This window comes from Chiloscyllium punctatum, chromosome 7 (assembly GCF_047496795.1).
Source record: "Chiloscyllium punctatum isolate Juve2018m chromosome 7, sChiPun1.3, whole genome shotgun sequence".
Taxonomy (NCBI): Eukaryota; Metazoa; Chordata; class Chondrichthyes; order Orectolobiformes; family Hemiscylliidae; genus Chiloscyllium; species Chiloscyllium punctatum.
Window position 1 is genome coordinate 59,762,331 of NC_092745.1, and position 15,582 is coordinate 59,777,912.

At 44.1% G+C, this 15,582-nt stretch overlaps 1 protein-coding gene across 3 annotated transcripts in view; it reads left to right on the plus strand.

Moving 5' to 3' along the window:
- Positions 1-4,939, plus strand: part of LOC140479693 (KN motif and ankyrin repeat domain-containing protein 4-like) — a 79,998-nt gene extending 75,059 nt beyond the window's left edge. For all 3 annotated transcript variants that reach the window (XM_072573709.1, XM_072573708.1, XM_072573712.1), the window contains one exon: positions 1,416-4,939. In XM_072573709.1, coding sequence (XP_072429810.1) covers positions 1,416-1,508 — 93 coding nt within the window. In that variant the 3' untranslated portion in view covers positions 1,509-4,939. The remainder of the gene's footprint in view (positions 1-1,415) is intronic.
- The last annotated feature ends 10,643 nt before the right edge of the window (positions 4,940-15,582 follow it).

The window sequence follows — 15,582 nt, forward strand, 5'->3', positions numbered from 1 at the left end:
AAATAAGATCTCACCAATCAGTTGCTTTTCTTATGCTCACACCACTTAATATTGTACAAAAGTTAAATTAAATGTTTTTACTTATCTCTAAGAACCTGTTGCTATAGGGACAATATGCCATCTTCTACAACTCAAGGATCTGTGTGTATAGAATCAAATTATTTCTGGACCTATGTTTTAAGCTTTTATCGTTATTTAACCTGATAAGCTTAATCTGAGAAATGAGGCCTTGTAGAGGGGTTCATGTTATCTGTTTCCTTTTGGGACAGTAATTGGCATTCACACTAACAGGAGCAAGGCTCCCCCCTCTCCCCTACCTGTGCTGGTTGCTGTGGCCTACCACGTTCCAAACTCTCGGAACAGAAGTGCTTACAACCTAAAACAACTTCATAATTTCAAGCTGATCACTGCAACAGACGGTGTGGGAATTTATAAATCGTTGCAATCGTACAAGTGGACTTATGCTCTCCTGAGTTTTTGATTTTTGAGATAAAGTGGAAAGAACTTGACCTGCTTCAATACACAGACTTTTAAATACTTGATAATAAGTCTCCAGTATTTTGATACCCAAATCAAAAGAGCTGTTCCATTAGAAATGTTGGTTTTATGAGCACAAAACATCACTAAAATAAATATATTTAAATGTTATTTTCATTTCATGAAACTTGCTGATTAATTTTGAATATATTAAATTGATTGATTGGAAATGAGGTTTTTTTATTGCGTTTATTCTTCATAGACATCAATTTGATACTTTTAGCTTATTATATCGATGGTAACATATTAACTGCCAACTGAAAGATTATTTCAAAGGAGTACTATTGTGATTGCTACTGACTAGGTCTAAAGTAATTATAGGGATTGTTTCAAGCATCTCTGAGAGCTCGATGGTGGTTGTCAGTGACCTACAATAGTAAGTGTACTTATGGTTTTGACCTGGGGTTCAGAGGAGCCATTCACCTCCTGCCTCATTGTGACCCTTGGCAGACTTGCAATGTCACATGCTTTGTGAGCAGATTGAAAATAAGTCCCTTTTATTTGAACTTTGTCAGGAAGACAAAGGAGTGCTGTCGGGAAGGAAGGTGATGTCAATTTACATGAACCAAATGTGAAAATGCAATTAAAATGGAGCTATCTGACAGAACTACTGGCCCCAGTTTTATTTTCCTATTCTTCTTTTGAGAATAAACTTCACCTCTACTTCATCATTTCCCACAATCGTGTGGGGTGAAGTGAAATGTTTCACATGCAGAGAGTGTTAGGCGCAGACTTCATCGCATCTGATTGGAGCATTCTGTGAATGGGCTTTGAACATAACATTGGTAGGGAAGTGCCCTTTGACAAAAGGTCATTGAGGAATATTTGTCATATGCCCAATGTTTCACATTCTGCATCTGTCTGTTGTTTCCCTGCAGGATGGCAACACTGCTTTGACCATTGCACAGCAAGCTGGGCAGAAGGACACTGTTGTACTGCTGAGCACCCATATGGATTGTGGCATGTCATAGAGTCATACAGCACAGAAACAGACCCTTCGAACCAACCAGTGCACGCCAACCACGTTCGGAAACTAAACTAGTCCCATCTGCCTGTCCTTGGCCCATATCCCTCCAAACGTTTCTTATTCATGTACTCATCCAAATGTCTCTTAACTATTGTAACTGTACCAATCCACCACTTCCTCTGGAAGTTCATTCTACACACAAATACTCTGTATAAAAAAAAGCCCCTCATGACTTGTTAAGATCTTTCTCCTCTCACCCTAAGAATGTGTCCTCTTGTCTTGAAATCCCCCATCCTAGGGAAAGACACCTGCCATTCAGCTTATCTATATTCCTTATGATTTTATAAACATCTGTAAGGTCACCTCTCAACCTCATATGCTCCAATGAAAAAGGTCCCAGTCTATCCAGGGTCTCCTTATAATTGAAACACTCCAATCCCAACAACTTCCTGGTAAATCTCTTCTGAACCCTCTCCAGTTTAGTAATATCCTTCCTCTCACAGAGCGACAAGAAATGGACACAGTATTCCGGAAGAGGCCTCATCAACGTGATGTCCCAACTCCTGTACTCAAAGGTCTGAGCAATGAAGGCAGGTCATAAGCACGGTATCTATATGTGATGCAAACTTCAAAGAATTATGTACCTAAACACCTCAGTCCCTCTATTCTACAACACTACCCAAGGCCCTGTTTTTAATTGGATAAGCCTTTCCTTTGTTTTATCAAAATGCAATACCTTCACATTTATCCAAATTAAACTTAATCTGCCACTCTTCAGCCCATTGACCCAATTGGTCAAGATCTCTTTGTAATCTTAGATAACCACCTTCATTGTCCACTATACCAACAATCTCAGTGTCATTTGCAAACTTGGGGAGAGACTTCAGGGTGTTCTGGTTCTGAAGGATCTCTGTGTACTCATTCTTGAGTCTCAGAAAACGAGCATGCAGGTACAGCAAATAATAAAGAAAGTGAATGGAATGTTGGCTTTTATAGCTAAAGGAATAAAATGTAAATTTATAACAGTATTGTTGAAACTATACAAGGTATTGGTGAGACCTCACCTAGAGTATTGTGCATAGTTTTGGTCCCCTTATTTGAGGAAAGATGTAATGGCATTGGAGGCAGTTCAGAGGACATTCACTAGATTGATCCCAGAGATGAGAGGTTTGTCATATGAAAAGCGATTGAACAGTTTAGGCCTACAATCTCTGTAATGTATAAGAATGAGGGAAGATCAAATTGAGATATTCAAGGTGATAACTGGTGTAGATAAAATAGTTGTGCAGCAGATGCTTCCTCTTGCCGGGTATTCCAGGATGAGAAGTCATACTGTTAGGAAAAGGGGGAACAAATTTAACACAGAGTTGAGGAGAAGCTACTTCTCCTAAAGGGTTGTGAATCTGTGGGATTCACTATCTCAAAGTGCGGTGGATGCCGAGATAAGTGAATAAATTTAAGGAGGCGTTAGGTATATTTAATTGGTAATGGGTTGAAGAGATATGAAGAGAAGGTAGGAAAATAGGGGTGAGGAGCATATCAACCAGGATTGAATTGCAGAGCAGACTCAATGGGCCCAATGGCTTAATTCTGCTCCTACATCGTATGAACTTATGAACTAACCATGCTTTCTATATTCTCATCTAAGTCATTTATTTAAATGATGTAAGTGGACCTAGCACCAATCTCTGTAGAACACCACTGGTCACAGACTTTCAATCTGAAAAACAACCCTCCACCATCACTCCCAATTAAGCCAATTTTGTTTCCAATTGGCAAGGCTAACTCTGAATCCTATGTGATCTAACTTTACTAATTAATCTACCATGTGCAACCTTGTCAAAGGCTTTACTAAAGTCCAAGTAAACAATGTCGACCACTCAGCCTTCATCAAGCTTCTTGATGACTTCAAAGCTCAATCAAGTTTGTGAGACATGATTTCCCTCACACAAAACCATGCTGACTATCTCTAATCATTCCTTGCCTCTCCAAATGCATATAAATCCTTTCTGTCCAATGACTTACCCACCACCGAAGTCAAACTCACAGGTCTATAGTTCCCAGACTTCGCCTTAATCCGTTCTTAAACAAAGACACAATGTTAGCTACTGCCCACTCATTCAGCACCTCACCTATATTTATAGATGATGCAAATATTTGGGCAAGGAGCCCAGCAATTTCCTCCCTGACCTGAGATCCACTAGATCAGATACTTGAGATTTATCCATCTTTATACTTCCTACGCTCTCCAGCACTTCCTCTTCTGTAATGTGAACTGTTTTCAAAACATCAATATTTATTTCCCTGAGTTCTCTAGCTTCCATTTCTTTATCCACAGTAAAAGACAAATGTGAAATATTTGTTTAAAATCTCTCACATCTCCTAAGGTTCAACACAAAGACAACATCTTTGATCTTAAAGAGATCCTATTCTCTCTCTAGTTGCTGCCTTGCTCTTAATGTACTCTTTGGACTATCCTTAACCTTATTTGCCACGGTTATCTTGTATCCTTTCTTTGCCTTCCTGATCTCCCTCTTAAGATTGCCCCTACATTCTTTATATTGTTCAAGAGATTCAGTTGGACTTAGTTGTCTATATCTCATATATGATTCTCCTATTTTCTAATTTACATTCTATGCAGCCCCTCTTATTTCTTCACAATAAGAAGTAAACAGTTTCAGGACATTTATTTTTGATCTGGTGGCAATGAACTCTTCACACTTCTGAACTGCATATTTGAAAACTCTGACAACCTTTACAACTAATTGAGTTATCCTAATTATTTTAGTTTAGGCTTTAGTTTATCCTCTTCAACCAGCTATTTACAAGCTGCATTTATGTGTGATTATCCACCTTGAATTGCTCCCCCATCAGAACTTCCCATCTTCATAAAAGTAGATGACTGTTCCAAATATACTGCTTATAAGCTTGTTATTGGAATAATTCTGTAAAAATCTGGCTCTACAATCAACACTAAATTCTGAGATGCATATATGTTACGAATTTATGTTGTGTGATAATCTCTGAATGCCCTAATATTTAAGATACATAAAGAGTGATGAATCATATAATATGGAATTAAATTGTGCTAATCCCATTTCAGTTCTGATGAAACTATTCAAGCACAACACTTACTGTAAAATAAAGGATAAATACAGACTGTTAATAGTTAGTATTCTGCATTAGGAATATTCATACACTTGCAATCTCTTCAAGTTCATATATATTACGAAGTTTTATTGGAAAGCGGAAGAATTTATCGGTGAGCATGCACTGTTATTTAGCTGAAATGTAACGGATTCAACAATAACTATAATGCCAAAACATTTGCCATTTTCATCTCATCTCCTAAACAGAATTTTATTCATTTGTAATATTACTTGCTTATTAAAATTCAATGTCTTCGTTTACATGTATCGCTATCTAACATTAAATCTTGTCTACCACTACTACAATTTGGAATATTCATTGTTGTGTACATTTTTATATACCTCCCCACACTGGTAATCAATAATTCAGATGGAATAAACATGAGACTGTTGGCATTCACTGCTGATAGGAGAATCTAGCTAAAGGGAATGTGTCAGGAATCTAACAGCAAATGGTCACACTATTCAATAAATATTTTTAGACATCACAATAGTCTATTTTCAGTTGATTTGGGTGGAAAGCTATAGTATGATCTAATTAAATGAGAGAAAGGCAGTTTGCCTACACACGGCCCTAGGAGACATCTTTCTCTCTGCTTCTGTCAATATAAAATCCTACGACACAAGGTTAAAAAACAATTGTGCAACCGGTACAAGAAGATTTGACCAGTTAGTTTGAGATTAATTATCTCTTAAATGAGGTTTGACTATAAAGAAGCCAAAGTCACTTTTTATTCATTTCAATGGTACAAGGAATGAACATAAATTAACTCTCATTTAACAAGTCTACTCAGCAATTGATGTAAAAGAAACTGGTTTATCAATTGGAAATCATGCCTCGACTTAATTGGAGTTTTGGTCAACCCTCCTTTTAAGGGGAATAAGTGTTGCATCACATGGATAAAATATCTATATATACACAACAAGGGCTCTATCTGACAGTCAAAGCTCTGCAGGTTTACTCTGTTCCTACAGTCAGACAGTTATGGGTTAACTGCAGTGAGACTTGAACATATAATCTAGGTTGGCATTACAATAGAAAGAAGAGGAATTGTTTTGTCAGAGGTGCTGTTTTTCAGGTGAAATATTAACAGAGGTGTTTGTTGACACCAATGCACTGACTGCATACACACAATGTGAAGCCAATTTTTCAATTAAAGCAAAATAAATTATTTTCAAGAAATAGGTAAAGTTCTGCTTTCTTTAATAGCTTATTCCTGTCACCCAATATACTATTTCATTTAAATTGGACTGTTTATTGTTTCCTGTAAACATTTGTTACTATATTTATGAGCGATGGCTGCTAATGCACATGCTTCTTCATGTCAGCAAGTACAACCAATACTAAAGCATGACCCCAGCCCTCTGAGGAGATATAAACCCAAATTTAAGTAGGAATGTTCTGCCCACAATCCAGGCCAATCTCTGTCCTTTATCCAGTATCACTAAAACATATTATCTAATTGTTACTTCATTTCTATTTGTGAGATTTTCCTGTGTGAAAATTGGTTGTGACATTTGCTACCCTGGTAACTTATTATAAGCCCCAATTTTAACTCCATAAACGAATTGGTTTTGATTGAGTTTACATTTCATAAGTGTTTCATTTAGCAACCCGAGGTCATGAAAATTCCCGTGTAAATGTAAGTTATTTCTTTCTATGTTATAACCATAGGGTCACACTTGCAATTAACCAAATTGTGAGCAATCAGATTCTTAGATTGATGGGAACATTAAGTACTAATTATGGAATAATTGTGACTTTTCAACCAAAAATAATAGAAATTACAGATTCCCAAAATAGTGGAGGTACCAAGCATATACTATCAATACTTTTATATCTATTTACATACAGAAAATCATGCATGACCTGTCCATGTTTCTTTGATATGCACAATCAGTTGTCAAGCTTCTGTTCCTAAGACATTGAGTGGACAATATTTTCCACCCGATGGTATCAGAGCCTAGACTAATACCAATAAGGAGGTTTGATGGCAGTCAATTTACCCAAGATATCCCAGCACCTATCCAACATTATATGATGATAACAAGTGAGGACTTTGTTGATTGTAAGACTGGGACACCAGCCAGTGGCGCTAACTTACATGCCTCCAAAGTACTTTTCCCCACCCAAACTTTCAGCTAATAAAGTTACAGTGCAAGTGTCCGTGTCAATCCTAATCACGAAGTGACAAATGCAGAAAATGGTACTTCTCTACAACACAAACATAAAATTAGGTTAGGCCTTTAATGTCATTGCTTAGAATTGTACTTTTTTTCATTTTAACAAAGGCTATTGGTTAGTCATTGTACAAGAAAATTAATCCACACGTCCTAATGTGCAAAGATGTCCAAACTTAATATTTATGTAATGTTCGGCTCAACAGTTGTTCAAGAAGCTAACAGTCCAACACTCAGACAATACACTTAACATATGTAAGGCATTAAAATGACCCTGTATAAAAGCTGCAAAAAGACACAATCCATGAAGAAAATGATGGGGCTATGAAATCCAAAACACTATTTCCATGCTTAAGGAAAAATATTGACTGAGACCAGAGATATGTTGTTTAGAGAGTGAAAAGAAGCTGAAAGAGATTGATTGTTCTCATTTCATCATTTATTCTGGACTTGGAATGTGTTTGTTTCATGTGAAAATGCTTCTCCATAAACTAACGTTTCCCTCTCAAATATTGAGAAATTGCTCTCTTACCCCTCATGATCTTTTACTGAATATCTTCCATTGCCATCTGAGATCTTCCATCTCTGGATCAGGGGTTGAAGTGAGTAAATGTTATATTGAATGCGTTTTGAGCTGCTGTGCTTGTGAGTGAAGGATGGGCGGCTGAATACTGACATTTTGTGGTCATTTTGTTCAATCATGTTTAGAGTTCAGGGACATAGGGACAGGAGTAAATCATTCATCCCTCAAAACCATTTTGAAGTTTTGATTGATCTCACCGCGACAAAATCTAAGGAAGACCAATTCCAGATTTCTACAACCTTTGTACAAAGAAATGCTTTCTGAACCTTTCCTGAACAGTTTAGCTTAAATCAGAAGCTTATGTCCCTGATTCAGAACTCCCCCAGCCAAGTGGACACTTTTTATTGTTCCATCCTGTCAACGTCTCAATCTGTTCACTCATGAATCGTCCATATTCAAGGCATTGCAAAAGTTGTCCCTGCAACTTGTTCTCATAATTTACCTTTTTAGCCCAGGGAACGTTGTGGAAAATATGCTCCTCTTAAGTTCAGTATGTCCTTCTAGATGCACAAGGATTTCATGTAGGATTCCAGAATGGAATTGCAGCCTTTGAACGGCTTGGGAAATGGCAAGTCACTTCGGAAAATACGGTAAGATTGAAAAACTCAGCCTCTCAATGTCAAATCAAAGAAGTTCCATTCTGCAGCCAAGTTTTGGATGATGAGTTGGGAATCTTACTAATGAGTTGATAGGGGCTTATTTGAATGCATTTACATTTCATTAAATCCAAACCTCCCTTCATTCATATGCAGTTCATATGTTCCGGTGTGCTGGATAGACAGCAACAATTCCCAGCCTGGCTCCTCCAGCCCGCTGCCTCAGACAGCAGCCCCCAGCATTTCGGCAGGTGCTCCATGGGCAGTAACCACCTAAAACACCGTGCCCCCCACCCCATTAAGGTTGGCATCAAACACACACATTCTCATGGGATATCTCTGACTCACTCAGAATAACATTCTCCACTGCATACTGCATTTTAGAGTCATAGAGTCATAGAGATGTACAGCATGGAAACAGACCCTTCGGTCCAACCCATCCATGCCGACCAGATATCCCAACCCAATCTACTCCCACCTGCCAGCACCCGGCCCATATCCCTCCAAACCCTTCCTATTCATATACCCATCCAAATGTCTCTTAAATGTTGCAATTGTACCAGCCTGCACCACTTCCTCTGGCAGCTCATTCCATACACGTACCACCCTCTGTGTGAAAAAGTTGCCCCTTAGGTCTCTTTTATATCTTTCCCCTCTCACCCTAAATCTATGCCCTCTAGGGCCGACCCCAGGGAAAAGACTTTGTCTATTTATCCTTTCCATGCCCCTCATAATTTTGTAAACCTCTATAAGGTCACCCCTCAGCCTCTGACGCTCCAGGGAAAACAGCCCCAGCCTGTTCAGCCTCTCCATGTAGCTCAGATCCTCCAACCCTGGCAACATCCTTGTAAATCTTTTCTGAACCCTTTCAAATTTCACGACATCTTTCCGATAGTGGCCTAATCAATGTCCTGTACAGCCGCAACATGACCTCCCAACTCCTGTACTCAATACTCTGACCAATAAAAGAAAACATACCAAACACCTTCTTCACTATCTATCTACCTGCGACTTCACTTTCAAGGAGCTATGAACCTGCACTCCGAGGTCTTTGTTCAGTAACACTCCCTAGGACCTTACTATTAAGTGTATAAGTCCTGCTAAGATTTGCTTTCCCAAAATGCAGCACCTCGCATTTATCTGAATTAAACTCCGTCTGCCACTTCTCAGCCCATTGGCCCATCTGGTCAAGATCCTGTTGTAATCTGAGGTAACCCTCTTCGCTGTCTGCTACACCTCCATTTTGCAGCATGCCAGCACCCATCACTGTAATGTTGCTTCCATTACACCTTGCATGCAGGGACAAGCTCCCACATCAAGGACTGGACCACGGTACAGCTCAGGGCTCTTCACTTGCTTTCTCAATTTACATAGGCTTGGATGCTCTTGCCTTGCCTTGCTGAACTCTGTTTTGCTATCTCATTCAGAACTTAAAGTCTCATAGGACTTCTATCCTGCCTTGCTTTTTAGCATAGACTGAATGTCAGGCAGCCTATCATGGTTACGAGGTGTGATCAGTCATGGAGCTTTACATGGGAATGTGATACGTCAATCCCACAGCTGTATCAGGTAGCAGCAGCTCACATGGCAATCACTCTGCATGTGCTTCAACCAAATAGCCAGGTCTCAAAGCCGAAGGAGATTCAAGGGAAACTCTCAGTTAGTCAGAGGGCCCACCACAGTCAGTCAGGCGCAGCATCCAAACTCAGTCCTGGGGTTTGGATACAGTCTCTCTGCTGCTTGGGGTAGTCAGGGTCAGGGGATCTCTAGCTGGGAGCTGCACAAACATGATCTCTCATCGGTTTGAGTGGTCCATCCAAGTCAGACAGGGGAGGGAGCCATAGTCAGTCCTGATGGTCTGCACAATGATGGTCAAGGGCATGTTAGCAGGCTCACTGCTGTGTTAGAGAAGCTGGGCAAGTCAAGCACTTTCAGTAAGATGGCAGTTCAGTAGGACTTCTGACGTTAGGACTCATTCCCTCCATCCACGTTTCATTTCTTTTCCTTATTAATTCTCTCTTTTCTTGTTTTTTGCCTCTCTTTTATTTTATTTAGCTCTTCTTGAGGAGCTCAGTCATGTGACAGCTTCGGCAACAGTGAGTGAGCTCCAATGCAGATTCATCCCAGGGAGCGAGTTATCCCAGTGCAGACTCATCCCAGGAAGTGAGTGGCCCCAGTGCAGACTCCTCCCGGGCAGTGAGTTATTCCAGTGCAGACTCATCCCGGAGAGTGAGTGGCCCCAGTGCAGACTAATCTCGGGAGCGGGTGGCCGCAGTGCGGACTCATCCCGGGGAGTGAGTTATCCCAGTGCGGACTCATCCCGGGGAGTGAGTTATCCCAGTGCAGACTCATCCTGGGGAGTGAGTGGACCCAGTGCGGACTCATCCCGGGGAGTGAGTTACCCCAGTACTGATTCATCCCGGAGAGTGGGTGGGCCCCAGTGCAGACCCATCCCGGGGAGTGAGTTATCTCAGTGCGGACTCATCCCGGGGAGTGAGTTATCCCAGTGCGGACTCATCCCGGGGAGTGTGTGGCCCCAGAGCAGACTCATCCCAGGGAGTGAGGTATCTCAGTGCAGACTCATCCCGGGGAGGGAGTGGCCCCAGTGCAGAATTATCCCGGGTGGGAGTTATCCCAGTGCAGACTCCTCCCAGGGAGTGAGTTATCCCAGCACGGACTCATCCCGGGGAGTGAGTTATCCCAGTGCGGACTCATCCCGTGGAGTGAGTCGTCCCAGCTCGGACTCATCCCGGAGTGTGAGTGGGCCCCAGTGCAGACTCATCCCGGGGAGTGAGTTATCCCAGTGCGGACTCATCCCAGGGAGTAAGTCATCCCAGTGCGGACTCATCCTGGGGTTTGGGTGCGCCCCAGTGCAGACTCATCACGGGGAGTGAGTTATCTCACTGCGGACTCATCCCAGGGTGTGAGTTATTCCAGCACGGACTCATCCCGGGGAGTGAGTTATCCCAGTGCGGACTCATCCTGTGGAGTGAGTCGTCCCAGCTCGGACTCATCCCGGAGTGTGAGTGGGCCCCAGTGCAGACTCATCCCGGGGAGTGAGTTATTCCAGTGCAGACTCATCCCGGGGAGTGAGTTATCCCAGTGCAGACTCATCCCGGGGAGTGAGTTATCCCAGTGCAGACTCATCACGGGGAGTGAGTGGTCCTAGTATGGACTCATCCCGGGGAGCGAGTTATCCCAGTGCGGACTCATCCCAGGGAGTATGTTATCCCAGTACGGACTCATCCTGGGGATTGAGTGCGCCCCAGTGCAGACTCATCCCGGGGAGTGAGTTATCCCAGTGCGGACTCATCCCAGGGTGTGTGCTATCCCACTGCAGACTCATCCTGGGGAGTGAGTGGGCCCCAGTGTAGACTCATCACGGGGAGTGAGTTATCGCAGTGCAGACTCAGCCCAGGGTGTGAGTTATCCCAGTGCGGACTCATCCTGGGGAGTGAGTTATCCCAGTGCAGACTCAGCACGGGGAGTGAGTGGCCTCAGTTAAGACTCATCCAGGGGAGTGAGTTATCCCAGTGCGGACTCATCCCGGGATGTGAGTTATCCCAGTGCAAGCTTATCCCGGGGACTGAGTGGCCCCAGTGCAGACTCATCCCGGGGAATGAGTTATCCCAGTTCAGACTCATCCCGGGGAGTGAGTGGCCCCAGCGCGGACTCATCCCGGGGAGTGAGTTATCCCAGTGCTGATTCAGGCCGGACCGTGTTTTATCCCAGTGCAGACTCATCCCGGGGAGTGAGTTATCCCAGTGCAGACTCATCCCGGGGAGTGAGTTATCCCAGTGCAGACTCATCCTGGGGAGTGAGTTATCCCAGTGCAGGCTCATCCTGGGGATTGAGTGGGCCCCCGTGCAGCCTCATCCCGGGGAGTGAGTTATCCCACTGCGGACTCATCCCAGGGTGTGAGTTATCCCAGCAAGGACTCATCCCGGGGAATGAGTTATCCCAGTGCGGACTCATCCCAGGGAGTAAGTTATCCCAGTGCGGACTCATCCTGGGGATTGGGTGCGCCCCAGTGCAGACTCATCCCGGGGTGTTTGTTATCCCAGTGCAGACTCATCCCGGGGAGTGAGTTATCCCAGTGCGGACTCATCCTGGGGAGTGAGTTATCCCAGTGCGGACTCATCCCGGGGAGTGAGTTATCCCAGTGCGGACTCATCCCAGGGAGTGAGTTATCCCAGTGCGGACTCATCCCAGGGAGTGAGTGGGCCCCAGTGCAGACTCATCCCAGGAAGTGAGTTATCCCAAAGCGGACTCATCCCGGGTAGTGAGTTATCCCAGGGAGTGAGTTATCCCAGTGCAGACTCATCCCGTGGTGTGACTTCTCCCAGTGCAGACTCATCACGGGGAGTGAGTTATCCCAGTGCGGACTCATCCCGGGGAGTGAGTGGCCCCAGTGCGGACTCATCCCGGGGAGTGAGTGGGAGCCAGTGCAGCCTCATCCTGGGGAATGATTTATCCCAGTGCAAACTCATCCCCGGGGAGTGAATTATCCCAGTGCGGTCTCATCCCGGGGAGTGAGTGGGCCCCAGTGCAGACTCATCCCCGGGAGTGAGTTATCCCAGTGTGGACTCATCCAGCGGACTGAGTTCTTCCAGTGTGGTCTCATCCCGGGGAGTGGACCCCAGTTTGGACTCCTCCTGGGGAGGGACTGGGCTCCAGTGCGGACTCATCCCGGGGGGTGAGTTGCCCCAGTGTGGACCCAAAGGGGCCCAGTGCTGACTTGGGACAACAGAGTTGGAAGTGAGGATTGGAGGTCGCATGCCAGCACTCAGACTGGACAATAATTGTGAAGAGGAGCAACTCAACATGTAAGGATATGAGACCACAGTGTATTGGGCTACTGCAGGAGGAAGACAGTGGTTTATCAATGGTCTCAACTACCCCAGCTTTAACAGGGGCCTAGCACAGCGCAGTGTTTAGTGTGGCCAAGCTCAGGGGCTATCACTGGGAGATGAGGAGCTAAGTGCGAAAGTTGAGTGAGAATGTGTAGGTTCATGACTAATGGAATCAACAGGGAAAGCAAACAGGAAAGGGAATGACAGGGTTGAACTTGTGACTCACTCAGCAAACCACAACCTGTGTTGCCTTTCGGTTTCATCCAAATTGCAGATTAGCTTCCCTACAGTGTGGAAGCAGGCCCTTCGGCCCAACAAATCCACACCGACCTCCAAAAAGCAACCCACCAGACCCATTCCCCTACATGCACCTAACACTACGGGCAATTTAGCATGGCCAATTCAGCTATCCTGCACATCTTTGGACTGTGGGAAAAAAAAACAGAGGACACGGGGAGAATGTGCAAACTCCACACAGACAGTCGCCCAAGGCTGGAATCAGAACCTGGGTCCCTGGCACTGTGAGGCAGCAGTGCTAACCACTGAGCCACTGTGCCACCCCAAATGGAATGGAAGTTGTGCAATGGAAGTTGAAAATGGCTGTGACCGCACCCACAATGGGCAGCATAAACAGTTTTTTTTATTTGTCTGAGTATGTGGCTCTACTTGTGTGCAATGTGAGGCCCTTCAAGGGACAACTACCTTGAGCAGGCTGAAGAAATGTGTAGTCATAGTGCCCTCTAAATGGAAGGTATGCAATATCCAACTATGTGAATACAAACTCCTTGCCACAAGCAATCTTGGCCATATCATTAATCATTACAAATTGATCAGAGTCTCCTCTGTGACGCCCAAAGTAATCACAGGTGACCTTAAAAATGTCACATGCAAGCTACTGTTCACAAAAACAACCCAATATCTCATAGGCTGCATGAAGGCTTTCAGCTGATTTTCTCGTATCTTAAAATATAAGTATTTGACAACAAGTGCTGATGAAATGCTGCCTTTCTTGGATGGTAGAGGGATGGGGGTATGGTTTCAGTACCCTACTGCAATGACCGACTCCTACTGCATTTGCGTGACGTGCTGCACATTGGAATAAGGTCAAAGGTTCATATGGCGATGTTTCAAGGCCCTCTTTATCAAAGCCTTCCATGTCTCACTGTATGGAGGACTCTGCTAAACTGTACTATGTGAGTAATGCACACATTTCTCAGATAACTATTCTGTTTCTGCTATTCATACACAGTTTCATTGGAACTGTCAGCGATAGCTCCAACCACAGCTGATGGTGTGACCAAAGGTGCAGCAAGCCCAGGAGCAGCAGCAACATCAGCAGCTGATATACAGCATTCACATGAAGTAGTCGCAGCTGAAGCTCCCCTCAGGATGCAGAGGAGGGACATGAGGCACAGAGTCTATCATCCTCCAGGTGAGTGAGGAGCATTGCCACTGCAGACTGCTGGTGTCCTGCGACAATGTCACAAAACCTGTGCCAACTGCTGGAGCAGGACTTGCTAACTGAAGGGGTGGGGGAGGGGCCATCTATTCCAAGGTGACAGCTGTGCTACATTTTAATGCAATTGGCTCATTCCAAAGATCCACTAGGATCTGCGATGGGATCTGTCAATCCCCAATCCACAAATGTATCAGAGCTCTAACCAGTGCAATTTGTGCCAGGTCTCACTGTTTCATTTCATTTCCTTGTGCCAGGGTCGGTGCTGCAGCCTGAGCTGGAGGCTCTGCCAATATCACTGGCTTCCCTCAGGGTCTGGATGTTAGAGACTCTGCACACTTCGCGTTGAAAGCAGCTTATCATAATGCAGCAGACATGATTAACAGAAAAGGCTTTAATTCCATTAGAGTTGAAGTAATCAGTGATCATTATCATCACTTAAGTCTGCGCCACGTACCCTGGGACTTGCCATGATGCTATATCTTTAAGAATTCCCATGTTCCTGCTTCATTTCAAGTTTTGGTGTCTTACATGGATAGTTGCTCAGAGACAAGGACTCCCTCTGTAACCATGGCTGATAGTTCCATGAGGCAACTTCCTGACTGAGGCCAAATACACGTACAGTCCATTCTTTGACATGGGCTACCATGGAGCACAAAGTAAGTCTCCTGAGAATGGGGTTCTGATGCCGGGATTGTCCAGGGCCAGCAGTGCAGACAGACTGCGCTGCACAATCCCAGTAAGGTATGCTCTTATGGTTCTGCATCAGACAAAGAGGGGATTGGATGGACATTGTGATAGAGAACATGGGCAGTCTTCCGAAGAGGAAGCTGAGGGTACTGAGTGGGAGAACCATTGTCAGAAAGCAAGTGTAACAGACACAACAAGCCAGGCAGGACATCAGTGACACCCACTTCCAACAAATGTGAGCTGTGTGCAAATGATCACTTGTGAATTGTCGATTTAATGCCACTCAAGAGCAAATGGCCCCTATTCATTCCCAAAGGCAAATGCAGTTTTGTTTTGTTGGGTTTTTTTCAGTATTTTTCCTGGTGTTCAATAAAAGTCAACAGTTTCCGCAATTTGAAAGCTTTCCAGTATGCGATGCTCCCACCTTGAACAATGAGAAGATGTTAATGTTTACTAGGCATGAGGGAAAGTGAAGGACTCCTTCCCTCAGAGTTCTGACATGGCCAGGCAGTCAGGACAGATAACCTAGGCAGAAGTGGGTACTGCAGATGCTGAAGATTAGAGTCAAGA